The sequence below is a fragment of the Entelurus aequoreus genome, linkage group LG25, assembly GCF_033978785.1.
Source record: "Entelurus aequoreus isolate RoL-2023_Sb linkage group LG25, RoL_Eaeq_v1.1, whole genome shotgun sequence".
NCBI classification, from domain to species: domain Eukaryota; kingdom Metazoa; phylum Chordata; class Actinopteri; order Syngnathiformes; family Syngnathidae; genus Entelurus; species Entelurus aequoreus.
Genome location: NC_084755.1, coordinates 2,492,833 through 2,519,992, shown reverse-complemented (window position 1 = coordinate 2,519,992; position 27,160 = coordinate 2,492,833). Strand labels below are relative to the sequence as shown.

At 40.9% G+C, this 27,160-nt stretch overlaps 1 protein-coding gene across 1 annotated transcript in view; it reads right to left on the bottom strand.

Annotated features, from left to right (window-relative positions):
- Positions 1-27,160, bottom strand: part of LOC133643013 (serine/threonine-protein kinase/endoribonuclease IRE1-like) — a 73,277-nt gene that overhangs the window by 21,602 nt on the left and 24,515 nt on the right. Inside the window, exons 3-11 of the mRNA XM_062037428.1 lie at positions 15,931-15,964; positions 15,740-15,812; positions 15,508-15,580; positions 9,107-9,229; positions 7,205-7,306; positions 6,871-7,132; positions 2,143-2,221; positions 479-638; positions 292-407 (exon numbers count right to left, since the gene is read on the bottom strand). Of these exons, the coding sequence (XP_061893412.1) occupies positions 292-407; positions 479-638; positions 2,143-2,221; positions 6,871-7,132; positions 7,205-7,306; positions 9,107-9,229; positions 15,508-15,580; positions 15,740-15,812; positions 15,931-15,964 (1,022 nt within the window). The remainder of the gene's footprint in view (positions 1-291; positions 408-478; positions 639-2,142; positions 2,222-6,870; positions 7,133-7,204; positions 7,307-9,106; positions 9,230-15,507; positions 15,581-15,739; positions 15,813-15,930; positions 15,965-27,160) is intronic.

Sequence of the window (27,160 nt, the reverse complement as noted above, 5' to 3'; positions counted from 1 at the left end):
GATATTACATTTTAAAGCATTTATCGGCCGATAATATCGGCAGTCCGATATTATCGGACATCTCTGAATACAAGTATGCATGATTCCTGCAGATCAAAATCAGTATCGGCCTAGTCTCCACACTCCCATATTGGTTAAGTATTGGAAGTGAAAAAGCTATATCGGCACACTCCTGCCTAAAATTGCTGTCCCTGGCCCACGGCCCATTGGCACATGTTCCCTTTGGCCCTCGGAGGCAAAAAGTTGCGGCACCACTGCTCTAGTCACTTTATGGTAAATGTTTGTACACACCTCCTCTACTTTCTTGTTGGTGGTAGGTGGAATGACGTTGCCTTGATTGCGAGGCAAGTTATCAGGGAAAGTTTCCAGGATCTTGTTGTGCGCTTCAGGAGGGGTCTCATGGTGGCCTGATATTTAAAAAAAAAGTGGGCAAAGACTTGTGTGGTGTAAGTGCAAAGAAAGACAGTATGGTTCTTACCTATGAGCAGCAGGTGGTTGCGCATGAAATTGATACGGTGTTTCTCACGAAGGGCAGCGTCGAACTTGACACTGGTACTTGGGGTGATAACACACTTTTTGTCCTTGTCCGTCTCCTGGCTGTCTGGACCCTCCAGCATGGGGAAGGAGCTGCCTCGAGGCTGCACATGCAAACAAATATTTCAGGAATTCAGAAATATTTTCCTCAAGGAGGAATGTGTTCTTCTAGCGGTATACTCCAGGGTGGTCCCAAGACTGCACCATGATATTATTTACTATGATCGCCATAGCTAGATTCTAATAAGTTATGCTACTGTATTATGTTAAAGGCCTACTGAAAGCCACTACTACCGACCACGCAGTCTGATAGTTTATATATCAATGATGAAATCTTAACATTGCAACACATGCCAATACGGCCGGGTTAACTTATAAAGTGACATTTTAAAATTCCCGGGAAATATCCGGCTGAAACATCGCGGTATGATGACGTATGCGCGTGACGAAGTCAGAGTAACGGAAGTTATGGTACCCCGTAGAATCCTATACAAAAAGCTCTGTTTTCATTTCATAATTCCACAGTATTCTGGACATCTTTTGCAATTTTTTTAATGAACAATGAAGGCTGCAAAGAAGACAGTTGTAGGTGGGATCAGTGTATTAGCAGCGGACTACAGCAACACAACCAGGAGGACTTTGTTGGAGCGCTAGCCGCGCTAGCCGCCGACTTCACCTTGACTTCCTACGTCTCCGGGCCGCCAAACGCATCGGGTGAAGTCCTTCGTCCTTCTGCCGATCGCTGGAACGCAGGTGAGCACGGGTGTTGATGAGCAAATGAGGGCTGGCTGGCGTAGGTGGAGAGCTAATGTTTTTAGCATAGCTCTGTGCAGTCTGGTTGCTAAGTTAGCTTCAATGGCGTCGTTAGCACAGCATTGTTAACCTTCGCCAGCCTGGAAAGCATTAACCGTGTATTTACATGTCCACGGTATAATAGTATTGTTGATTTTCTATCTATACTTCCAGTCAGGGGTTTATTTCTTTTGTTTCTATATGCAGTTAAAGCAAGATGCTATCACGTTAGCTCGTAACTAAAGCATTTCGCCGATGTATTGTCGTGGAGATAAAAGGCACTGAATGTCCATTTCGCGTTCTCGACTCATTTTCAAGAGGATATAGTATCCCAGGTGGTTTAAAATACAAATCCGTGATCCACAATAGAAAAAGGAGAGAGTGTGGAATCCAATGAGCCAGCTTGTACCTAAGTTACGGTCAGAGCGAAAAAAGATACGTCCATCGCTGCCTCTCAAGTCATTCACTGTAACGTTCCTCATCTACGAATCTTTCATCCTCGCTCAAATTAATGGGGTAATCATCACTTTCTCGGTCCGAATCTCTCTCGCTCCATTGTAAACAACGGGGAATTGTGAGGAATACTAGCTCCTGTGACGTCACGCTACTTCCGGTACAGGCAAGGCTTTTTTTTATCAGCGAGCAAAAGTTGCGAACTTTATCGTCGATTTTCTGTACTAAATCCTTTCAGCAAAAATATGGCAATATCGCGAAATGATCAAGTATGACACATAGAATGGATCTGCTATTCCCGTTTAAATAAAAAAAAAATCATTTCAGTAGGCCTTTAATGTTTCTATGCCTTCTTTCACTCACCACTACAGTGACTCCATCATGCACCAGGGAAGGAGACGCATACAAACTGGTGGAGTATTTACCCACATACAGAGTGTCCCTGAAAGAGAATACATAAATACATTCACCAATGAATAAACATGTGTGATAATACAAAGGGAAATGAGCTAGAGACCTGATCGAAAACAAACAACTTTTGTCAGTGACGAATGAGAAGGACTGTGTTATCATGTCAAAAATAAGCAAGCAGGTGTGACTAAACATAAAAAAATAATAAAGCTGTAAATAAAGCAGAGAGAGCAGAGTAATTTTCACCACATTTTACAATAGGCATGGGCTGATTAAATGATTAATTGACTTGGCTGCAACCAGGAGAGGTGCTTCTGATTAAATCCCAACTAGTGTGCAGTCTAAAGAAGGACAGTTGTGCGATGATCAAAGATCGCTCTATCAGCATTATTCTGATCAGTACTGGCATGGAAAAGGGAGTTCAGAACATTCAGAGAAAAAGATTATAACAGATTTTTGTCTATGAATGTTTTCATTCATCCAGGGCATTCAATCGATCGCAACTGGACTGCTTGGTTAGTCTTAGAAGACGTTCCGCCGCTCATCCGAGTAGGCTTCCTCAGTTCGTGCTCATAGACTTAGATTGGCACCAGCCGCTGGACTAGATCTGGCCAAAACCAATGATTGTAGGACTGTGCACCCTAACAATTATATGGTGAAATTTGCGGACGATACCGTGCTCCTAAGCCTTCTACACAAGGATATGGACCCCTCTGTGTAACCAAGACGAGATAGACCTATTTATTAGGTGGCGTGATACCAACCATCTTATTTTAAATGTGACCAAGACACAGGAAATGGTTTTAGATCCGAGGAAAGTGACTGACCATGAGCCAGTGGTCATCAAAAATCAGGAAATCACCCAGGTATCCTCATATAAATATTTAGGGGTTCATATTGATGATCTTCTCTGCTGGAAGACACATATTGACAAACTGTGCAATAGACTGCAACAGAGGCTATATTTTTTGCGAAGATTAAGATTGTACGGCGTAAGCAGCCACATCATGATGATTTTCTACCGTGCCATTGTAGAGAGCATCATTAGATACGGGATCACCTCATGGTTTGGCAACCTAACCATTAAGCTAAAAAGCAAACTGGCCGGCATGCATAAAACGGCAATGAAAATCGTAGGGAGGAAAGAATATGAGCCTATACAGAGCATCTATGAGCAGGCAGTTAGGAAAAAAGCTAAGAAAAAGTATTTCCAACTCACAACACCCACTCTTCCCTGAATATGGAACCCTGCCATCAGGGAGAAGACTCCAGGTCCCACTATGCAAATCTAACCGCCTTAAATTATCATTTGTCCCAGCCTCCATTAAGCTGACCAACAAGGTGCAATAGAATGTTAATACATAGGTTAGCACTTTTTTAGCACATAGCACTTTAGAACTAAGCACTTTAGCACATAGCACTTTATCCATGAGCTCTAGTGCAATGCACACTGGTACTTTATCTTTCCATACTGTAGATTTTATGCCTACATCAAAGTGCCACCTATGTCTATCAAGCTCCATGTTCTGATGTTTAAATGTTAGTTGTCTGCTTGTGGTTGTGTCTGTGCTTGTGTTTTTGTTCTGTTGTTTTTGTGTATGTTAAGAAAGCAATGATGCACTGTGCCGGCGGGGACAATAAAGTTGAACCTTGAACCTTGAAATATTTATACTCCAAAAACCAGAAGGGTGTATCTGGGCAAGGATGTTTTTGCCCTGTTGTAGTGAGAAAAACAAACGGTTTTAATGCAAACAAGCAATCCTAACTGTCAAAGCCAACGACAGTCGAAGTTTAATTTCCCCTTGTTAGCATTGAGGTATTGTGTGGCAGAACGATCGCTGTGGATCGACTACTACCTGTCCAAAATAGTCGGAATCCTCCGCGTAAGCACTCCATTCAGTTGTAAACAAATGGCACAAATGGCATTCTGGTCACAGAAGGTGACTCCTGTTATTTGTTGGAGGCTAAATTGTAGAGTTTTTTAAGAATGGTTGAAAGGACAGTGTTGTATGTGGGAGACAGGTGGTGTCGCAGACCACCACCTCTGTTCAGGGATGGTTTTTCAACCTTGACATAGATGGCTTCCCTCACTCCTCTTTTGTATCATCCGTCCTCCCTGTCCAGAATCTGTACATTTTTGTTTAAAAAAAAATCCCAAGAAGTTCAAGCCTTCACTGAGCACATTAACTCAGTGGACACAAAATGTAAGGATGTCAAAGACAGTAAGTTGCCTTTTTTGGACTGTGATGTCCACGTTGGCGAAAACAGGGGCCTCCATGTCGGGGTTTACCGAAAACCCACACATTCCGATCAATACCAACCTTTTGACTCACACCACCCACGGGAAACACAAACTGGGCGTTATCAGAACCCTACAACACAGAGCTGATAATGTTTCTACCAGCCCACAGGCCAAAGAGAAAGAGCATAGGCATTTGAGGGAAGCTCTCAAAACCTGTGGTTACCCCAGCTGGTCGTTTGTGAAAAGTGCATCCAGTTCCAGAAATAACAACAACAGAGTGGATGAGGAGGAAAAAGGTGACCCATGCAAAACTATTGTCATTCCATAGGTCTATCTAAGAAACGCAGAATCATTTTTAACAAAACACAACTTCCCAGTACACTTCAAACCAGGCAACACCCTGAGACAGAGATTGGTGCATGCTAAAGACCGGACACCCCACACCCACAAAAACAATCCAGTGTAATGATGAATACACTGATTCATATACTGGGGAAACAAAACAACTACTAAGCAGACACATGGCACAGCATAGGCGGGCAAACTCTTCAGGCCAAGACTCAGCTGTCTACCTACACCTCAGGTAAAAACAGCACTGCTTTGGGAACAAACATGTACCGATTCTGGACGGGGAGTCCTGTGAGGGAAGCCATTTTTGTCAAGGTTGAAAAATGATCCCTGCGACACCACCTGTCCCCCACATACAACACTGTCCTTTCCACCATTCTTTAAAGACGCTGGAATTTAGCCTCCAACAAATAACGGGAGTTACAGAAACATTCTGGTCATAGAAGGCGACCAGAATGCCATTTGTGCCATTTGTTTACAACTGAATGAAATGCTTACGTGGTGGATTCTGACTATTTTGGACTGGTAGTAGTCCATCCACAGCGATCGTTCTGCCACACGGTACCTCAATGCTCACGAGGGGAAATTAAACTTCGACATTCGTTGGCGTTGACGGTTAGGATTGCTTGTTTGCATTAAAACAGTTTGTTTTTCTCACTACGACAGAGCAAAACCATCCTTGCCCAGGCAGACCCTCCTGTTTTTTTGGAGTATACACTATCGTTCAAAAGTTTGGGGTCAACCAAACAATTTTGTGGAATAGCCTTCATTTCTAAGAACAAGAATAGACTAGGGATGTCCGATAATGGCTTTTTGCCGATATCCGATATTCCGATATTGTCCAACTCTTTAATTACCGATACCGATATCAACCGATACCGATATCAACCGATATATGCAGTCATGGAATTAACACATTATCATGCCTAATTTGGACAACCAGGTATGGTGAAGATAAGGTACTTTTTAAAATTTTTTGTAAAATAATATAAATAAATTAAAAACATTTTCTTGAATAAAAAAGAAAGTACAACAATATAAAAACAGTTACATAGAAACTAGTAATGAATAAAAATTAGTAACATTAACTGTTAAAGGTTAGTACTATTAGTGGACCAGCAGCACGCACAATCATGTGTGCTTACGGACTGTATCCCTTGCAGACTGTATTGATATATATTGATATATAATGTAGGAAGCAGAATATTAATAACAGAAAGAAACAACCCTTTTGTGTGAATGAGTGTAAATGGGGGAGGGAGGTTTTTTGGGTTGGTGCACTAATTGTAAGTGTATCTTGCGTTTTTTATGTGGATTTAATTTTTAAAAAAAATAAAAAATTTAAAAAACGATACCGATAATAAAAAAACAGATACCGATAATTTCCGATATTACATTTTAACGCATTTATCGGACATCTCTATAATAGACTGTCGAGTTTCAGGTGAAAATTCTCCTTTTCTGGCCATTTTGAGCGTTTAATTGACCCCACAAATGTGATGCTCCAGAAACTCAATCTGCTCAAAGGAAGGTCAGTTTTGTAGCTTCTGTAACGAGCTAAAGTGTTTTCAGATGTGTGAACATGATTGCACAAGGGTTTTCTAATCATCAATTAGCCTTCTGAGCCAACGAGCAAACACATTGTACCATTAGAACACTGGAGTGATAGTTGCTGGAAATGGGCCTCTATACACCTATGTAGATATTGCACCAAAAACCACCACATGTGCAGCTAGAATAGTCATTTACCACATTAGCAATGTATAGAGTGTATTTCTTTAAAGTTAAGACTAGTTTAAAGTTATCTTCATTGAAAAGTACAGTGCTTTTCCTTCAAAAATAAGGACATTTCAATGTGACCCCAAACTTTTGAACGGTAGTGTAAATATTTGGGGTTTTGTCACCAGCCGCTGGACTAGATCTGACCAATCTAAGTCTATGAGCACAAACTGATGAAGCCTACTCGGATGAGCGGCGGAACGTCTTCTAAGACAAACCAAACGGTCCAGTTGCAATCGATTGAATGCCCGGCGATAACAGATTGTTGATTTGCAACATCCTTTCCAAAATGAGTGACAGAATGCGCTTACATTAACTTGTTCTCTGGCTTCTTCTCCTTTGGAAAGGGGTACTTCCACTGGGTGATGCGGCCCACCTCGCCAGACATGAAGGTGAGGTAGCGCAGGGTTTCCACGGCAACGTTAGTGTGGGGAACCTTGCGGAGGCCTTCGCGCTGCCAGATGTACATAGCCACCACCGGCGAGTTGTAATTCTGGACCCACTGGACGTCGCCAGACTCGCTGTCCACCGTCACTACGAGGCCGTCGCCGTTGGACACAAAATGGGCCACCTCTGCAGGGGGCACCAGGGAGACGTCATGGCTCAGGAAGGCCACAACAGAGCAAAAATGTCCAGGTGACTTACTGTATTTGGTGTCGTCATCAGGAAGCGTGGCGGCGTAGTCGGAGTAGGTGGCATTCCAGCGCAACTCTCGGCTTTTGGTGTCGTACATTGTGATGGTATATTCTAGAGTCATGAGAACAATCCGCAAGGAGAGGATTACATAAGCTACAGTTCTGTTTTCCTTTTGTAACATTCACAAAAGCTAGTCATTGGATACCGGAGAGTGACCGGTATTTATATCAGGGTGTGAACACGGTGTCGTGAAACTAAATTGTGCATATGCGGTGTTTGGAATGAACGTGACACCTCATCACCGGACACCACCATGCTGAAGGGCAGGGGGAGTGTCAATCGTAGTGCATTTGACCACACACTAGGGGTTTAACGGTACACAAAAATGTCGGTTCGGTACGTACCTCGGTTTAGAGGTCACGGTTCGGTTCATTTTCGGTACAGTAAGAAAACAACAAAATATACATTTTTGGGTTATTTATTTACCAAATTTGCAAAATCTTCCACCAAAAATATTTTTCTTAGTGTAATAATTGATGTGAAGTAATCGGAACCTTGGATAGGTCAATCATTCATAATAACATTGATTTTGATTCAATATTACGTTTTGAGCAATGACAGTTTGAAAGAAAAAAAAACAGCTTTGTTTTATTAGTCAACATTGCAACTTTTTCTAAATTACATTTCACCTTTAAGCTTTTTTATTTCACATTTGTTATGTTTTTGTTTATTTTAATAGTATTTTTAGAATGTGCCGTGGGCCTTTAAAACATTAGCTGTGGGCCGCAAATGGCCTCCGGGGCACACTTTTGACACCCCTGCTATAGATAATAAAAAATGAAATGTGATTTTTCATTTATTTATTTCAGGCAATGACAAAGACGTACAAGTTGACAAAACATAATAATATAAATTAATATAGTGCATTATTGTCCAGTTTTGCCTGAAAGGGAGTGGGAAGAAGATAACTTATTTAATCCCACCCCCAGTTCTCCATTCAGTGATTATTCACATGAGTTTCACTCTCACTTTGTTCAAGGATTATAATACAGATGTTGTATCACAGTGGCATTACCACAGGTAACAATAATTATTACACTGTAACAATCATTTGTATCAACAATGTAGGAATAATGAATATACCAACAATGGTAATAGACATCATAGCAATAATGGTAATAGACAACATAGCAATAATGGCAAGGAAACATTGAGCACATGTTACACTTTGAGACAGAGTACAATCTATGGATAAAAAGCAGAGCCTGACGACGCATGCGCGTTTATCATAACTCTCTCTTTCTCTCTGCCCCTGCCTCACCAATGCTGCTGTTTGTTTTGTTTTTAACCCCTTCTTAACCCTGAACGTACATTGAAAATACACGCAACCCTAACTCAAAATGCCGGACATTTGAGGCATTTAAGAAACTCCGCCCTGACAGAAAGAGGACTTGTCCGGTGAAAAGAGGACGTATGGTCAGTCTATCGTAGCCCGTTAGCGGCATGCTAGCAGCTAATGGGCTACGATAGACTGACCACACGTCCTCTTTTCCCCGGACATGTCCTCTACACACACGAGGTGTGGCGACATTGGTACTTTTTTGTGGAGCTGTCAGGGCGGAGTTTTTTAAATGCCTCAAATGTCCGGCATTTTGAGTAAACAATGCACTGTTTACACAGTGCATTGTTTACACAACATGCGTTACGCTACTTAATATGTCCGTGTGGAAACTCGTTCGGTACACCTCCGAACCGAACCGGAACCCCCGTACCGAAACGGTTCAATACAAATACACGTACCGTTACACCCCTACAACACACACTAAGTTCCAATGCAAATAGACTAATGTATTAATGACAAAATAACAGAGCAAAAAGGTCAGCTTGTCCTGCTCGTTGTGTTTTGTTTACCTGTGCGCCCCAGATATAGCAGAGACGAAGAGGGACACAGCATGTCAGCGAAGGACGAGGTCAACGTCTGCTGCTTCTCGCCAGTCAACAGGTCTACCACGTGCCAAAGATCCTGCTTTTTACCTGAAAACATGCACAAACAAGAACATGTACTGCCAATAACAGCCAATTACCTCGCTTTCCATACGCCTTGTTTTTTGTATTGTATTTGTTTTTTGGACGAAAAGTAGGTCTTGGTTTTTATCTACTCCAGTCCATTCTGCTGAAAGTGGTGACTCAGCCTTCTTTTAGAGTTGGGACACTAGACAGATTCCAGCCAGATAAATTATATATTATTAATATATATATATATATAATATATATATATATTATTGTCTTTATTACCTATGTGCAGTGCTCGGAAAAACGATGTTACATGATAACAGCGGAATAGCGCCTAGGGATGATGTTTGATAAGAAATTATTGAGTTCGAGTCTATTATCGAATCCTCTTATCGAACCGATTCCTTATCGATTCTCTTATCGAGTCCAGATAGGTTGTTGTATATGGAAAAAAACACACAATATTTGGTTTAACAAAAGCTCACTTTTATTATATTAGAAAACAATTTAATCTAAAAAAATAAATAAATATTGACTGTTACCTCCCTAAAAAAATAAAATTAAATAAATAAATATTGACTGTTGTTACCCAAAGTATATTAAGTGGGATTTTTCATAAAAACAAATATATACAGTAACACGAAAACAACCTGTCTCTGTGATCACTATAGGTGTATAAATAATAATATAGTGTTAAATAAACTCAGTCCCTTGGGCACAAAACTGAAAATAATACAGCTCTGTTGCTATTTGACATAACTGTTTGTTATGATGCTTGACATTTTTGCACTTTATTTCTTTATTGAAAGAAAATTCTATGAAGAGAAAAGTTGTTTGCAAATGTGGCTAAAATGCTAAAAAATGAAAAGTTAAAGCTAAAAAAAGAAATACACTTTATTGAGTTAACAGGAAGGGGGAAGATGTGATGAGCTAGGGCAGTGGTTCTCAAATGGGGGTACGCGTACCCCTGGGGGTACTTGAAGGTATGCCAAGGGGTATGTGAGATTTTTTTTAAATATTCTAAAAATAGCAACAATTCAAAAATCCTTTGTAAATATAAATAAAAACATATCTATTTTCCCAAATAGTTCAAGAAAGACCACTACAATTGAGCAATATTTTGCAGTGTTATACAATTTAATAAATCAGAAACTGATGACATAGTGCTGTATTTTACTTCTTTATATCTTTTTTTCAACCAAAAATGCTTTGCTCTGATTAGGGGGTACTTGAATTAAAAAATGTTTCACAGGGGGTACATCACTGAAAAAAGGTTGAGAACCACTGAGCTAGGGAATATAACAACTACACTACCCAACATGCAACGGGAGTGACGAGCATGCGCGGTAGCCCCGAAAAGTCTTGCATGTCGTCATCCGTGAAAGTAAACGTCAAGAACTCAGCCAACACGCCTCGTCTGCATTATTTATAATTAGACAGACAACACATATACAGTGTGATTTTGTTTTGTTTACAAGGAAAGAAAAACAAAAGTTAAAAAAGGGAGATATGTTGTATATATATGTATGTGCTGCGGTTGCTTTAAGAACGTTGCGACAGCTGCCGTAAAGGAGGTGCGTTGCTAGCCTGGTTGCTACGTTTCCGGTTGGTCGTATAAGTGTTCATGTGTTTGTACCCTGCTCAAATCTCTCAGTAAAGTTATTCATTGGATTATACCTTTTGTTTTGAACTTTATTACACCTTGGAGCACTTTTTCCCGTCCATTTTTTCCTGCTTTCGCTATCTGCGCCTAATGACTGAGCTACGTGACGTCATTTCTTGTGATGTCCCACGGAGCATTTCTGGTCGGGACGGGATTCGTTCCGAGGGATTCGAATAAAGAACCAACTATTTTCTTTACTATAGTGGTCTCGATAACGGGTACCGGTTCTCAAAAAGGGATTCGAGTCCGAGGACTCGGTTCTTTTCTTATCGAACAACCGGGAAAACCGGTTTCGAGTATCATCCCTAATAGCGCCGTTAGTTTTTCTTGTAACAATTACTTTTACGTATGTTAAAATGCTGTTACCGATACGTTTGATGTAACGTGGCACGTTACTTTTAATGCAGACAAGACAGCTTCAGAATCCCAGCAAGTTCACCTCAGGAAGTAGCTCTTTACAAGTGCAAGCAGCAGCCACCGCACACTTACATACACACGTTGCTACTAATACTACTACGGGGGAATAATGAACATTCAATAAAGTGACAATCATTAACAAATACAATCCTACAATACCCAATTTGTGGACAAGAAGAGGCACAGCCATCGACGAACAATTGCTTTATTTAACTGTCAGTGAAAACATTCCACAGGCGCTGCAGTCAACAATCTCCTTCCAGTCTGCAGACTCCTGAATGACCAATGCGGAGCTAAAACAGCCAATGAGCGCACGCCTGCTGACGTCAAGCTTCACTTGGCAACGCACCGCCTTTTAAGGCACACACTCTTTTCTCATGAAACATCTCTCAGATATACAAAAATAAAACACATGATATCACATTAATTACTTTCCCTCGTAATTAATTACATATTTTAACTAATAATTCAGTTAGTAGGGATGTAACAATATCAAAATCTCACATATTATCACGTTATTAAAGCCACGGTGTGATATTATTATGTTATATGTCCCCCCGCCCAAAAAGATTTGAAAATGCCATAGTGTATAAAATGAAGTAGCAGGAATGTTTAGGATAAACCCAGTTACTGTAATTGAACACATACATAATGCTGCACAAAGGATTCTGGGAGACGCAGTTTATTTTTAGACATGCCAAAAAAAAACTATACTCACCATGTTTTTGCTTGACACTGTCACGCGTCACGGGATTATTGTTACGATTTTGAAACCGTATTACCGTGGTATCTACAATACAGTTACATCCCTTTAAGCAGGGGTGTCCAAACTTTTCCCGCTGAGGGCCGCACACTGAAATATCAAAGCAAGCGGGGGCCATTTTGATATTTTTTTATTTTAAAAACCAATACAATATATGTATAAAAAATATACATTTAGGCCTTCACTCAGGCCCTTTGGGTTTAGGTACAAAAAATATTTAAAATGTGTCATTATTTAGTATTATTATATCGGTCCGTTGTGGTGAAGAAGGAGCTGAGCCGCAAGGCAAAGCTCTCAATTTACCGGTCGATCTACGTTCCCATCCTCACCTATGGTCATGAGCTTTGGGTTATGACCGAAAGGACAAGATCACGGGTACAAGCGGTCGAAATGAGTTTCCTCCACCGGGTGGCGGGGCTCTCCCTTAGAGATAGGGTGAGAAGCTCTGCCATCCGGGAGGAGCTCAAAGTAAAGCCACTGCTCCTCCACATCGAGAGGAGCCAGATGAGGTGGTTCGGGCATCTGGTCAGGATGCCACCCGAACGCCTCCCTAGGGAGGTGTTTAGGGCACGTCCGACCGGTAGGAGGCCACGGGGAAGACCCAGGACACGTTGGGAAGACTATGTCTCCCGGCTGGCCTGGGAACGCCTCGGGATCCCCCGGGAAGAGCTAGACGAAGTGGCTGGGGAGAGGGAAGTCTGGGCTTCCCTGCTTAGGCTGCTGCCCCCGCGACCCGACCTCGGATAAGCGGAAGAAGATGGATGGATGGATGGATTATTATCCAAGGTTTAAATCTCCAGATCAACATTAGGTCTATCTGTCAATATAAAGTTTTTTTTTTTTAAGATTTACGCTGTATGCTCTTTTTGTCAAAGAAAACCCTATTTTTTTATGGAAAAAAACACAAAATATGCAATATTTTCCCCCAATAACATTTTAAAGTGGAATATTTGAGATTATATAATAATTGGAGCTCATAGCATAACTCATAACAACATTGATTCATTATTATTTTTTGAGCAATGACACTTCAAAAAAAAAATAAAAAAAAGTCCCACTAATATTATTGGGGATCCAAAAGGGTCCTGCTCAGTAAAGTAGTAAAAAATAAATCATAATTTTTTTTCAAAACTTTTAACACAATAGTCTCAAGATCAACTTCAGATCCATCCGTCAATTATAACTTTTATTGTTGTTTATGTTTTTTGTTTGTTCGTTTTTAGGCCCTTGTTTAAAAAAACAGCTTAGTTTTTTATATGGCAAACACAAAATATGCAAAATTTTCCCCCAAAAATGTCTCATGGTGGAATATTTAATGTAACCTTGAATAGCTCAATAATTCATAATGACATTGATTTTGATTCATTATTATTTTTTAAAGAAAGAAACAGCCTGCATGGCAGCTTTGTGTTATTGGAGTAAACATTGAAACATTTGATTGTTACATTTCACCTGTTTGCTCTTTTATACCACTTTTTATGTTTTGTATTTTTTTTTAATCGTATTTTTAGAATGTGCCACGGGGCCGTTAAAATATTACCCGCGGGCCGCAAATGGCACCCGGGCCGCACTTTGGACACCCCTGCCTTTAAGGGTTTGTTTGATAAACTTTAAAGGTTTAGTATTTCACATTTAACTTTTAGCTTGATAAGCGGTAGAAAATGGATGGATGGAAGTTTTGTGGTGTGTACCATGTTTATGTGTGCTTACAGTTATCAAGTCTTTTTTCTTGGCCTCAGCCTGGACCTCCTTACCCAGGAGTCCAGTCTAAGTTTGACTTTTTTTTTACTCCTCCCCTCCCCGAGCGTTTACCTTTTTCCCACCTTCCATAAATTTCCCGCCGGGGATTAATAAAGGATTTCTAATTCTGATATTTTGATAAAGACTGGGAAAAACATGCATACTCGGAAACAGTGCGTGCAACAACAACAACAACAAATATGGCTGTAGACGCGAAGTCGAATTATGAAACGCAACTTTACCCGAGCAAAAACGATGCATTATTTATCCTGGCTAGGGTTGTACGGTATACCGGTACTAGTATAGTATCGCAGTAATAATGAATTAAAAACGGTACTATACTGTATATAAATCACTAATCCTCGCCTCCATGGTGACAAATAGTGAGTTTCTTACAAGTATCATCCCTACAGGACGAGGAATAGCTAAACATGCATCACTACACACCGTAGAAGGATACGATAGCTCACTGGCGTCACAATGTAAACAAATGCCATGGATGGATCTACACCTGACATCAACTGTAATGATACCAAGTACAAGAGCGTATCTAGTCAATACTCCTACGATTGCATCAATTTTTTTATCGTCACAAAATCTTTTTTCTTTATTTAAAAAAAATTCATATTATGTTTATAAACTCAGGAAATATGTCCCCGGACACATGAGGACTTTGAATATGACCAACGTATGATCCTGTAAGTACTTGGTATAGGAACGACACCTAAATTTGTGGTATCATTCAAAACTAATGTAAAGTATCCAAACAACAGAAGAATAAGTGATTATTACATTTTAACAGCAGTGTAGCAGATTAATAATACATTTTTACAGCTTGTCCCTCATAATGTTGACAAAATAATAGGTGTATAAATGACACAATATGTTACTGCATATGTCAGCAGACTAATTAGGAGTCTTTGTTTGTTTACTTACTACTAAAAGACAGGTTGTCTAGTATGTTCACTATTTTATTTAAGGACAAACTAGCAATAATAAACATATGTTTAATGTACCCTAAGATTGTTTGTTAAAATAAAGCCAATAATGCCATTTTTTTGTGGTCCCCTTTATTTAGAAAAGTATCAAAATACATTTTGGTACCGGTACCAAAATATTGGTATCGAAGACAACCCTAATCCTGGCGAGTCAGGATACCAGTTTCCTTGACCCAGCCACACACAAAGAAGTTGTAGACCTCCATGCTTTTCCAAGTTCTGTTTTGTCATGTAGAATGAAGTCTGGAGCACAAGACAGTTCGACATGTTTGGGAATTCCACCGACGGATAATCCTTGATATCACTCGACAAATCTTTTTTTGATAATGTATAGTGATAGATTCTATTGCATTGTTTGATTTTTTTTTGCTTGTATCTGCTTTTTTGCAGGAAGATTTAGGCCCCTTGCGTACTCCGAGAGTTTGCACAGCAGCTACCTTGGCTTAGTTGACCACCACCGTTTTTCACTTCCGGGAAGAAGTCACTTGACAGAATACAAGCAATTGAATGACAAATGAAACCTACACATCTGACGTACACTGTGATCTTTATCTATCATTCATCTATCATTAATTGTATTTAGTCAGCCAGCAACTGCAGGGTGGAACGCAAAAACTAAAGGAGTGCTTGTAGCCTGAAGCTCACACGACAAAGCAGCCCTGTTAATGGCCTCTAAAATGGAAAAAATGCTTAACTACCTGCTGGTAATTGGCCTTACCCATGTAAAGGATTCCATCGGAGCTGCGACAGGGAGACGCTTGGACCAACTCGGGAATGGTGAATGGTAATTTCTGTTTGAGAACAATGAATTAACATGAGATAACCACAATGTCCTGCTTATTTTAAGATAATGTATGCAAGGAACATAATGGCGCCGCATAATGAAGGCGCAGTAGCCAGTAAAAATTAGATGAAAGATTGACGTTTGTGCTTAAGCTATTTCTTCTTACTGTGAGGCCTTTGTTGTTCTTTCCACCCAGGGAATACAGACTGCCATCATTGGGGTCAGGTAGAAAAGCTGGCCTGAAAAACAAAACAAAACACAGATCAATCACCAGTAAGACAACTACCAATTAGTTTAAGGTTCATATAAGGAATGTTGCCTTCATGGGAATTACAATCCGCACATAAAATGACTTACTCTGCAACATGCGTGGGGACCTGAAGAACTGGATCTGTCGTGAAAGAGGCCAATTGTTATTGAAGGTTAACAAAAGCACAACGTGAAACAGTGCATTGTGACCAGTAGTTGTAGAGCAGGTTACCTGTGCAACAGGTATAAAAAGGAAGTTAATCACATCATATTTGATCAAATATTCTTAAACTAAATCAATGAGAGCATTGTGAGCACTGCTGCCAGACAAACATCACACTCTCCTACAGTGTGAACATACAGGGTGTGGACCAGATGGTGCTGATCTCATTTGAAGTGTCGGAAAGAGTCAACAATTGTAGTCTGTGTAAGGGGGTTGGTAGGGTGGGATAGGATTACCTGAGGGTGGTCAATAACTGTAAGTTTAAAGGCCTACTGAAAGCCACTACTACCGACCACGCAGTCTGATAGTTTATATATCAATGATGAAATCTTAACATTGCAACACATGCCAATACGGCCGGGTTAACTTATAAAGTGACATTTTAAAATTCCCGGGAAATATCCGGCTGAAACATCGCGGTATGATGACGTATGCGCGTGACGAAGTCCGAGTAACGGAAGTTATGGCACCCCGTAGAATCCTATACAAAAAGCTCTGTTTTCATTTCATAATTCCACAGTATTCTGGACATCTTTTGCAATTTTTTTAATGAACAATGAAGGCTGCAAAGAAGACAGTTGTAGGTGGGATCAGTGTATTAGCAGCGGACTACAGCAACACAACCAGGAGGACTTTGTTGGAGCGCTAGCCGCGCTAGCCGCCGACCTCACCTTGACTTCCTACGTCTCCGGGCCGCCAAACGCATCGGGTGAAGTCCTTCGTCCTTCTGCCGATCGCTGGAACGCAGGTGAGCACGGGTGTTGATGAGCAAATGAGGGCTGGCTGGCGTAGGTGGAGAGCTAATGTTTTTAGCATAGCTCTGTGCAGTCCGGTTGCTAAGTTAGCTTCAATGGCGTCGTTAGCACAGCATTGTTAACCTTCGCCAGCCTGGAAAGCATTAACCGTGTATTTACATGTCCACGGTTTAATAGTATTGTTGATTTTCTATCTATACTTCCAGTCAGGGGTTTATTTCTTTTGTTTCTATATGCAGTTAAAGCAAGATGCTATCACGTTAGCTCGTAGCTAAAGCATTTCGCCGATGTATTGTCGTGGAGATAAAAGGCACTGAATGTCCATTTCGCGTTCTCGACTCTCATTTTCAAGAGGATATAGTATCCGAGGTGGTTTAAAATACAAATCTGTGATCTACAATAGAAAAAGGAGAGAGTGTGGAATCCAATGAGCCAGCTTGTACCTAAGTTACGGTCAGAGCGAAAAAAGATACGTCCATCGCTGCCTCTCAAGTCATTCACTGTAACGTTCCTCATCTACGAATCTTTCATCCTCGCTCAAATTAATGGGGTAATCATCACTTTCTCGGTCCGAATCTCTCTCGCTCCATTGTAAACAACGGGGAATTGTGAGGAATACTAGCTCCTGTGACGTCACACTACTTCCGGTACAGGCAAGGCTTTTTTTTTTTATCAGCGAGCAAAAGTTGCGAACTTTATCGTCGATTTTCTCTACTAAATCCTTTCAGCAAAAATATGGCAATATCGCGAAATGATCAAGTATGACACATAGAATGGATCTGCTATTCCCGTTTAAATAAAAAAAATTATTTCAGTAGGCCTTTAAACAAGCATCACTAGTGTTTGTAACTGCAAAGTGTGGTTAAAAAAAAAGCTCAAAACAATAATTTTTCGTCTTTTAAGTCAAGATTGCACAGTGGGAGTGGATTTTGTCACAATCTATTTGCTTCTTGTTTGGATCACAACATCCGCCCATTTAATAGAATACCAGAGCAACGCTTACTCTAACCATTTAATAAATTCAATAGATCGGGTTTCCCCAACATGTAATTGATCGTTACGGCTAGGGTTGGGTATCGAGTATCGATTGGAACCGGGACTAACTTTCCGATTCTCCCGGAATCGTTCAAAAGTTAAAATTTCGATTCCTATTTTCGATACCCAGTCAGCCGACCGGAAAAAAATATGTCCGCCGAACCGGAAGAAGAAGCCGCTGAACACCAACAGAGAAGCGCCCACCGCCGGAAGTGTTAGCATAGCCGAGCGAGTCAGTCAAGCTCAAGCATGGATAGCGGGCGTCGGCGGTCGAAAGTGTGGCTTTACTTTATAAAAAAAAATGAAATAACCGCGAAATAACAGAGCTCCATGTCCATCAAGAAACGAGTGGAGAGAGAGCTGCATATGTACCAGGACGTTCCCCGATACTTATGTCTGACGACCTTGCTACATGGTGGTGGTCCGGTGGAACCAACAAAAGACTTATCCTTTGCTGTCAGATCTCGCTTTCTCATATTTATGCGTGCAAGCTTCTTCCACACCCAGCGAACGTGTATTTTCCACAGCAGGAGACACTATCTGTCCAGAACGCTCACGCATCCTGCCTGAGAAGGCGGATATGGTCATTTTCCTAAACAAGAACTGTCTCTGATTTTATACTGTACCTGCTGCTAATCTGGACTGGGTTTTGCAAGTTGTTTCTTATTGTTTATTTGATTTTCTGCACCAGGTTAGCGGAATCGAGAATCGTCAGGAATCGGAATCGTTCAAATTCAAACGATACCCAACCCTAGTTACGGCCCACCACGGCAAAAAAAACAAAACACACCTTGACTCAAAAATTAGTTGTTTTTTTACGTGACAACAAATAAATAAAAAATATAGGCTCCAGCACCCCCCGCGACCCTGTAAGGAACAAGCGGTAGAAAATGGATGGATGGATGAATGGATGTAGGTATACAGCCTAGGGCTGGGCAGTATACCGGTATTAAAAGTTAATACCGGTATATTTTAGAAAGCGGTAAATATTTGAGTCAATACAGCCATACCGGTATCTTTTAAACTGCTTTTGTTATGGTCGTTGAACTGGTGAAGCACAGGGCTTTCCTTTGGGCTCAACCCTGCCCTTTGCGTGTTTACGTAGGCTTCTCTGACACACAATGACGCAACACATTAAACTTTTCAAAAGAATATGGCGGATCGCCAGCCCCGGTGCAGACTTCTCGATTCCCGACTGATGCAATGCTTTGGCCACCCACTGCATTTGGCTACTGGTGAGAGACTACAGCTTTATTTACATATACACCGCTAATGAACAAAATTAACGAAAACTGCTTTGACATAGTAACGGCTAACTAATTACTTTATAAGAATGAACAACATGTAACGTTACTAGTTAATAGAAAAATAATCTGAGTACTCTCAACACTGGTTGGAACGTTTTGTTTAAGATACCGGTATATATCATATATATCGTCATTTGGCCTAATACTGGGGTATTCATTTTGGTTCATATCGACCAGCCCTAATATAGCCTATTATTTGCGCACTACTGAGTAGTGATGCACCGAAAATTCAGCCACAAAAAAAAAAAAAAAAGACTTCAATCTCTGCACCAGCACTACCTAACCAGGATGTTGTGATGACATAACCAAGTGTGGGGCGCGGTCATCATGTTTGGGATGTGGACATACTTTAAAGGCCTACTGAAATGAAATTTTCTTATTTAAACAGGGATAGCAGGTCCATTCTATGTGTCATACTTGATCATTTCGCGATATTGCCATATTTTTGCTGAAAGGATTTAGTAGAGAACATCGACGATAAAGTTTGCAACTTTTGCTCGCTGATAAAAAAAAAGCCTTGCCTGTACCGGAAGTAGCGTGACGGCACAGGAGCTAGTATTCCTCACAATTCCCCATTGTTTACAATGGAGCGAGAGAGATTCGGACCGAGAAAGTGATGATTACCCCATTAATTTGAGCGAGGATGAAAGATTCGTAGATGAGGAACGTTACAGTGAATGACTTGAGAGGCAGCGATGGACGTATCTTTTTTCGCTCTGACCGTAACTTAGGTACAAGCTGGCTCATTGGAAGGATTTGGTAGAGAACATTGACGATAAAGTTCGCAACTTTTGAACGCTGATAAAAAAGCCTTGCCTGTACCGGAAGTAGCGTGACGTCACAGGTTGTGGAGCTCCTCACATCTGCACATTGTTTACAATCATGGCCACCAGCAGCGAGAGCGATTCGGACCGAGAAAGCGACCATTACCCCATTAATTTGAGTGAGGATGAAAGATTCGTGGATGAGGAAAGTGAGAGTGAAGGATTAGAGGGCAGTGGAAGCGATTCAGATAGGGAAGATGGTGTGAGAGGCGGGTGGGACCTGATATTCAGCTGGGAATGACTAAAACAGTAAATAAACACAAGACACATATATACTCTATTAGCCACAACACAACCAGGCTTATATTTAATATGCCACAAATTAATCCGCATAACAAACACCTCCCCCCTCCCGTCCATATAACCCACCAATACAACTCAAACACCCGCACAACACACTCAATCCCACAGCCCAAAGTACCGTTCACCTCCGTAAAGTTCATACATCACATATATTTCCCCAAAGTTACGTACGTGACATGCACATAGCGGCACGCACGTACGGGCAAGCGATCAAATGTTTGGAAGCCAAAGCTGCGTACTCACGGTAGCGCGTCTGCTATCCAACTCAAAGTCCTCCTGGTTGTGTTGCTCTAGCCGGCCGCTAATACACCGCTTCCCACCTACAGCTTTCTTCTTTGCTGTCTTCATTGTTCATTAAACAAATTGCAAAAGATTCACCAACACAGATGTCCAGAATACTGTGGAATTTTGCGATGAAAACAGACGACTTAATAGCTGGCCACAATGGTGTCCCAATATGTCCGCACAATCCGTGACGTCACGCGCAAACGTCATGTTACCGAGACGTTTTCAGCAGATTATTTTGCGGGAAATTTAAAATTGCACTTTACTAATCTAACCCGGCCGTATTGGCATGTGTTGCAATGTTAAGATTTCATCATTGATGCATAAACTATCAGACTGCGTGGTCGGTAGTAGTGGCTTTCAGTAGGCCTTTAATATATCTGAGACAAACCCGCAGACAGCGATCTACAAAATGTGCAAAGTACAAATATTAAGAGGACAATTGCACTCTTTCAAGGAGAGAAAATACAGCTGGAGCGACGGAAGTAAAGAGTAACTAAACGTGAGAGTAGTCTCCAAACGTGGTGATTGCTGTAAGACTGATGAGCTTCCTCTAAAATATATATTTTAAAAAGTGGTCACAGTTCAGGGTAGTTTATACAAATCAGGCTGATGACTTATAGAGGAGTGGTTGAGTTGGTATGGTATGGTATGCTCTTCATTTCCATTGCAGAAGTACAATGACATTTAATTTTCACCACATACCAGTTCTAGAATAGACAAACAAACATTGTACAGGGAACAGAACAGGAATGGTGATGAGTCGCCACTCACGCACCGTAAAAGCTGGGAAAAGGGTAGATGAGCAAAAAAAGGATATTTAAGACTGAGCTTCTATTGAGGGGTGCCCAGTCTGGAGTGAGAAAAACAGTCCATAATGTAGAAAAGCACATAAATATTACGACATACAACTCGAGACTTGCAACGAGGGGTGAGGGGGCGGGCATCCGGCCCGAAGCTGCCAGCCACAAGGGGCACTGCTCCGTGTTCCCTCATACCACGTGGGGTGAAGCGTCAAAGGCGTGTGATGGGGCTGGGGTACGTGTGTGTGTTTGTGTGGTGTGTATTTTTCGTGGATGCATATGTGTGTGTGTGTGTAAGCCTGCAGTGTATCTCTGTTTCATGACCTTGGCACTCGCAACCGCGATAGCACAGCCAGTCAGTCCAACAAAAGTAAACAACAACACAGGTGAAGAGGGAAGAGGACACTGCACTGTCCTCGTCACATCACTTGCAGCCAGGGAAAATAATCCAGATTAGAATGTTTGTCGATTTGAACTTTCACTCTTTATTGTCTATTTCTGGTCCTCAAATTCTTCATACTTCACCATCAGAGCAGCCGGCATCTCCAAAATGCCACCAAAGATATAATCCAAAATCGCAAAAGTCTGAGTGCCCACAGTTCTGCTCGCAACCTCCAAACATTTGTGGCAGCTTTAGGGTACTTTAACGGCTGCCAGCATCTTCCAATTTGCCGATACCCAGACCAATGCTTACTCTAATCAGCGGAAGTCCTGTTATCATGGTTCCAAATAGGTAGAGTTGTGGTCAAACGCTTACGTACACTTGTAAAGAACATAATGTCATGGCTGTCTTGAGTTTCCAATCATTTCTACAACTCTTATTTTTTTGTGATAGAGTGATTGGAGCACATACTTGTTGGTCACAAAAAACATTCATGAAGTTTGCTTCTTTTATGAATTTATTATGGGTCTACTGAAAATGTGCTGGGTCAAAAGTATACATACAGCAATGTTAATATTTGCTTACATGTCCCTTGGCAAGTTGCACTGCAATAAGGCACTTTTGGTAGCCATCCACAAGCTTCTGCTGGAATTTTTGACCACTCCTCTTGACAAAATTGGTGCAGCTCAGCTAAATTTGTTGGTTTTCTGACATGGACTTCTTTCTTCAGCATTGTCTACACCTTTAAGTCAGGACTTTGGGAAGGACATTCTAAAACCTTCATTCTAGTTTGATTTAGCCATTCCTTCACCACTTTTGACGTGTGTTTGGGGTCATTGTCCTGTTGGAACACCCAACTATGCCCAAGACCCCAACCTCCATGGATTTTACGGGTGGAATAAAGGACCTCCCATTGGCTTTGCTGTAAGCAGACTTTTATTTACGTTTATTTATTATTTACAATGCATTAAAAAAATCCATCGGTCGTCATGTCTTTCATAATGATTGTGAACGCTAGGCAAAATTCCTAAAAAAGTGCAGTTCCCTTTTAAAGGCCTACTGAAAGCCACTACTAGCGACCACGCAGTCTGATAGTTTATATATCAATGATGAAATCTTAACATTGCAACACATGCCAATACGGCCGGGTTAACTTATAAAGTGACATTTTAAACTTCCCTCCACACTTCCGGTTGAAAACGTCTAGATATGATGACGTATGCGCATGACGTCAACGGTTGATACGGAAGTATTCGGTCCCTTTGAATCCAATACAAAAAAGCTCTGTTTTCATCCCAAAATTCCACAGTATTCTGGACATCTGTGTTGGTGAATCTTTGCAATTTGTTTAATGAACAATGGAGACTGCAAATAAGAAAGTTGTAGGTGGGATCGTGTATTAGCGGCAGACTACAGCAACACAACCAGGAGGACTTTGAGGATAGCAGACGCGCTAGCCGAACGACCTCATCTTGACTTCCTCCGTCTCCGAGCCGCCAACCGCATCGGTGATCGGGTGAAGTCCTTCGTCGTACCGTCGATCGCTGGAACGCAGGTGAGCACGGGTCGTGATGAGCAGATGAGAGCTGGCGTAGGTGCAGAGCTAATGTTTTTAGCATAGCACTGTCGAGGTTCCGTAGCTAAGTTAGCTTCAATGGCGTCATTAGCAACAGCATTGCTAAGCTTCGCCAAGCTGGAAAGCATTAACCGTGTATTTACATGTCCAGAGTTTGGTAGTATTGTTGATCTTCTGTCTATCCTTCCAGTCAGGGACTTATTTGTTTTGTTTCTATCTGCAGTAAAGCCCGATGCTATCACGTTAGCTCAGTAGCTAAAGAGCTTCACCGATGTATTGTCGTGGAGATAAAAGTCACTGTGAATGTCCATTTCGCGTTCTCGACTCTCACTTTCAAGAGGATATAGTATCCGAGGTGGTTTAAAATACAAATCCGTGATCCACAATAGAAAAAGGAGAGAGTGTGGAATCCAATGAACCCTTGTACCTAAGTTACGGTCAGAGCGAAAAAAGACAAGTTCTGCACTGCACGCTAGTCCTTCACTTTCACGTTCCTCATCCACAAATCTTTCATCCTCGCTAAAATTAATGGGGTAATCGTCGCTTTCTCGGTCCGAATCTCTCTCGCTGCTGGTGTAAACAATAGGAAAATGTGAGCAGTCCTTCCTCCGGTGTCGTCACGCTACTTCCGGTACAGGCAAGGCTTTTTTTTATCAGAGACCAAAAGTTGCGAACTTTATCGTCGTCGTTCTATACTAAATCGTTTCAGCAAAAATATGGCAAAATCGCGAAATGATCAAGTATGACACATAGAATGGATCTGCTATCCCCGTTTAAATTTAAAAAAATCATTTCAGTAGGCCTTTAAGTCCATACCTCAGAGACTGCAAGCGGTTATAAAAGCCAGAGGTGGTGCAACTAAGTACTACTGGTGTGTTGTAGTGTTTTTAGGTTTGTTTATTTTTCATGATTCGATAATTCCATCCTCAGAATTGAGGGATTCTATATTTTTTTATTCACTCTGCTTAATCTAAAAATGAAACTGTTACGGACTACCATAATTTATTTTCTTGATTTATTTTCGTGTTTCTTAAAGCCAAAAAGTTATGATTTGAAATTACTATAGTTCTATTTTCAAGACTGGTGAGTCCGTATTTTTTTGCCAGGAGTTACATGTTATATATGATACAGGGTTTATGATGACCTTGTGATGTTTCGCTGCATTTCTTAAGCCTTACCCTTGTTTTGACATGCACTTCAAAAACAACACATATCTGACAAAGTCTATCTTATCGAGAGTCCACAGTGTGCAGGGTCGTCCATGAACACAGGAACTAGCCAGGTTGCTCGCTCTTGCCCACTCCATGATTACAGGCTATATTTACCCCCCCACCCCCTCCCTGTTAATCATTACACACTTTCTGTAATGTCAACAGAACAACTCGAGGCATTGCTGAAGTGTAACACAAATAAAACATCTGTAGTAATCTCGGAAACGTTTTCATGAGCAAACTTGCACAAAGTATAAGGCCAAGAAAGTCAATAATAAGAATTATTACTCATGTAACTGAACCATGATTGAACATCGTGAGTTTGAATAGTCAGCTGATATTGAGATCAATTTGTATAACCTCAAGCTGAAAGATAAAAATTCAGAACATTACAACTATTTCATTGGTGGCATACAACTCGGTTCATTTATCAAATATCTCCAGAAAGACTCCAGAAACATGTCCACAGGAACACAGACAGTTTCAAAAACACATATTTGGGGTTAAAACTATCTCCATCCACACAAGTGTAGTTTCAAAACTGCCTATGTCCACACGCGCGCGCACGCGCGCACGCGCGCACGCGCGCGCGCGCGCGCGCGCACGCACGCACGCACGCACACACACACACACACACACACACACACACACACACACACACACACACACACACACACACACACACACACACACACACACACACACACACACACACACACACACACACACACACACACACACACACACACACACACACACACACACACACACACACACACACACACACACACACACACACACACACACACACACACACACACACACACACACTTGCTGTCATGCGCATTATGTCCAATCAGAAGCCTGAAAAAAGTGGCAATAGCTGACTTTGTTGCATCACACCTCCTTTTATGTTTATTTTGATATACTTTAGACCACAGGTGTCAAACTCAAGGCCCGGGGGCCAGATCTGGCCTGCGGCATCCTTTTATTTGGCCCGCAAACACCTGGCAATGATATGCGTCAATAAAGAACTTAATATTTTCTCACTAAATGTAATTGATTTTTTTCATTTTGAAAGAAAAAACATATGTACTGCTTGAAATTGCGTGCCTTTTAAACTTTAATAGTATCCAATATTGCTACAAATATTACAGAATATTATACTTTCCAAATATTTTTTCTCTAAAAAATAAATATATACTTTAAAGCAAAATACCCACCAAATTAATAAAAATGACAACAAATGTTACGTTGTTCTGTACAGCGTGCTACTGTAAATTGAAAAAAAAACTACTACTGTTTTTGGTGTTAAAATTCTGTTGACCTAGCTGCCAGTTTTTGACTGTAAAATCTACGGATGTTGTTTTTAACGGTGTATTACTGTAAATGGAAAGACGTACATTTGTTTTTACGGTAGAAAAACTGGCAGCTAAATTGCCAGAATAAAAAAAGAATGTGGACTGTTTTTCTATTAACAATATAATGTTGTAAAACCCGATGTAAATTTAACACAAAAATTCTGCCAGCTTTTTCCGTAAACCCCCCCAAAAATCAGTGGTACTGTTTTTCCATTTACTGTAAAATGTTAAAAAAAATTAAAAAAAACCCACTATATTTTACAGTAACATTTTGTATATGTAAAGTTTTTACTGTAAAATCGAAAGTCTAATTAAAACAATTTATATAATTAATAATGAAATCCAGACGCATATTCATACATTATTCGCTGTTACAAGCGGCCCTCTGATGGCAGCCATAACTGCCATGTGGCCCTCAATGAAAACAAGTTTGACATCCCTGCTTTAGACGTACAATGACATGTACATTATCTTTAAAACTTTCATCTGACATCACAAGGACAAAGATAAGACCTTCTGGGGGAAAGTTCTGTGGTCAGATGAAACAAAAATGGAGCTGTTTGGCCACAGTACCCAGCAATATGTTTGGAGGAGAAAAGGAGAGGCCTTTAATCCCAGGAACACCATTCCTACCATCAAGCATGGTGGTGGGTAGTAGTATGCTCTGGGCCTGTTTTGCTGCCAATGGAACTGGTGCTTTACAGAGAGTAAATGGGACAATGAAAAAGGAGGATTACCTCCGAATTCTTCAAGACAAGCTAAAATCATCAGCCCGGAGGTTGGGTCTTGGGCGCAGTTGGGTGTTCCAACAGGACAATGAACCCCAAACGCACGTCAAAAGTGGTAAAGGAATGGCTAAATCAGGCTAGAATGAAGGTTTTAGAATGGCCTTCCCAAAGTCCTGACTTAAACGTGTGGACAATGCTGAAGATGTCAGAAAACCAACAAATTTAGCTGAGCTGCACCAATTTTGTCAAGAGGAGTGGTCAAAAATTCAAGCAGAAGCTTGCCAGAAGCTTGGTGACGGCTACCAAAAGTGCCTTATTGCAGGTAAACTTGCCAAGGGACATGTAAGCAAATATTAACATTGCTGTATGTATACTTTTGACCCAGCACATTTGCTCACATTTTCTGTACTCATAATAAATTCATAAAAGAAGCAAACTTCATGAATGTTTTTTGTGACCAACAAGTATGGGCTCCAATCACTACATCACAAAAAAATAAGAGTTGTAGAAATGATTGGAAACTCAAGACAGCCATGACATTATGT